Below are 1,182 nucleotides of genomic sequence, written 5' to 3'. Positions count from 1 at the left end.
TTAGATATCGATTAATCAATCAAATTTATTCTTTTATTGAGTGACATGTTGAGCTTTAAGTTTGTCTTGAACCCCTTTGGACAGCTGTATTCTCAAAATATTTTTATATATTTTCTCCTGTTTTGAAAATGTTTTGATGGTACAAGTTTATGTATTGGGGCAATGTAAGATGGGAAATTGATAAGATGTGGGAAGGTGGTAAAAGGTTGAAAATCATAAAGATGTGGAGATTTGATAAGATGTGGGAAGTAATTCATGTGTTAGGGGACCTGAAATGGTAAATTTTTTTATTTGCAAGGTTGGTGGTTGTTACAGCGAGCTATGTGATTGGCAATCAGTCTTGAAATGGCAAGAGATGGTGAATGATTTTCACCACTTAATGCCCAGTCACGTCAACGACTCCAGTGTTTACCAACTACCGGATGTTAATGTTATCAAGTGAGTTTAAGCTTGCTTCTTTTTTTTTTTTTAACCATATTTACAGAAGGTGTCCCTTCCAGCGTATCCTAGAAGGTCGGCTGATATTCAGAGACCCTCTTAAATATATGAAATAACGTGATGCTTTTTATCAGTGAAATCTCTTTATGAGGCTTAGTGAGTGGAGTTGCTTTTGGCTTTTTATCAGTGAAGTCTTTTAATGAAGCTTAGTGAGTGAGTTGCTTTTAGTTGTGAAAAAAGTCCTACTGTCACAGGAATTGAACCCAGGACCCTGGGAAATAGAAAGCAAGAACCTTAACCACTGAGCTATTCAACTCCACTCTAAAAGCTCTTATTCATTTTATCCATTGCCAAATTGAGCTGTTTCTATTAACATTCTTATTCTTTAAAAAATTCACTTGCACTTGTTTGTTGAAATTTTCAGAGCTTTATCTAAGTATGAAGAACAAGATTTTGAATCGGTAAGCAAACATCTTGACTTGATTCCTGGGTGTTCTCTATCAAATCCAATTAAGATATCAACCTCAGACTGGCAGACCTGTTGTTGGAATCCTGTTGATCATGGAACAAAAAGTATGTTAGAATTAATTAGGGGTGTGACCCATCTACATACCAGTGGAAGTGCTGCATCCTTGTACAGTCACACCAATCATCCTCAGCTGTAAGTACCACTGCTTAATTAATTAATTAATTAATTGAATAATTAATTAAAGCCCCATTCCCGGCAAAATTTAAGTTTAAGAA

The 1,182-nt window shown here is 35.4% G+C and overlaps 1 protein-coding gene across 1 annotated transcript; it reads left to right on the top strand.

Moving 5' to 3' along the window:
• The first annotated feature begins 289 nt into the window (after positions 1–289).
• LOC117102856 lies at positions 290–1,103 on the top strand. The gene is made up of 2 exons (XM_033243282.1): positions 290–438; positions 863–1,103. Exons 1-2 carry the CDS (start codon positions 356–358, stop codon positions 1,101–1,103), a joined length of 324 nt encoding a protein of 107 aa, XP_033099173.1. The 5' UTR covers positions 290–355.
• The last annotated feature ends 79 nt before the right edge of the window (positions 1,104–1,182 follow it).

This window comes from Anneissia japonica, unplaced genomic scaffold, assembly GCF_011630105.1.
Source record: "Anneissia japonica isolate Jap-2015-1 unplaced genomic scaffold, ASM1163010v1 scaffold40843_len1161_cov229, whole genome shotgun sequence".
Lineage (NCBI taxonomy): Eukaryota > Metazoa > Echinodermata > Crinoidea > Comatulida > Comatulidae > Anneissia > Anneissia japonica.
Note: the sequence above shows the minus strand (reverse complement) of the source record. Positions and strands in the feature narration are given on the sequence as shown.

Coding starts and splice junctions, on each gene's coding strand:
- LOC117102856 (XM_033243282.1), top strand. CDS start 356: ATGGTGAATGATTTTCACCACTTAATGCCCAGTCACGTCAACGACTCC. Junction 439..862: donor CCGGATGTTAATGTTATCAA/GTGAGTTTAAGC, acceptor TGAAATTTTCAG/AGCTTTATCTAAGTATGAAG.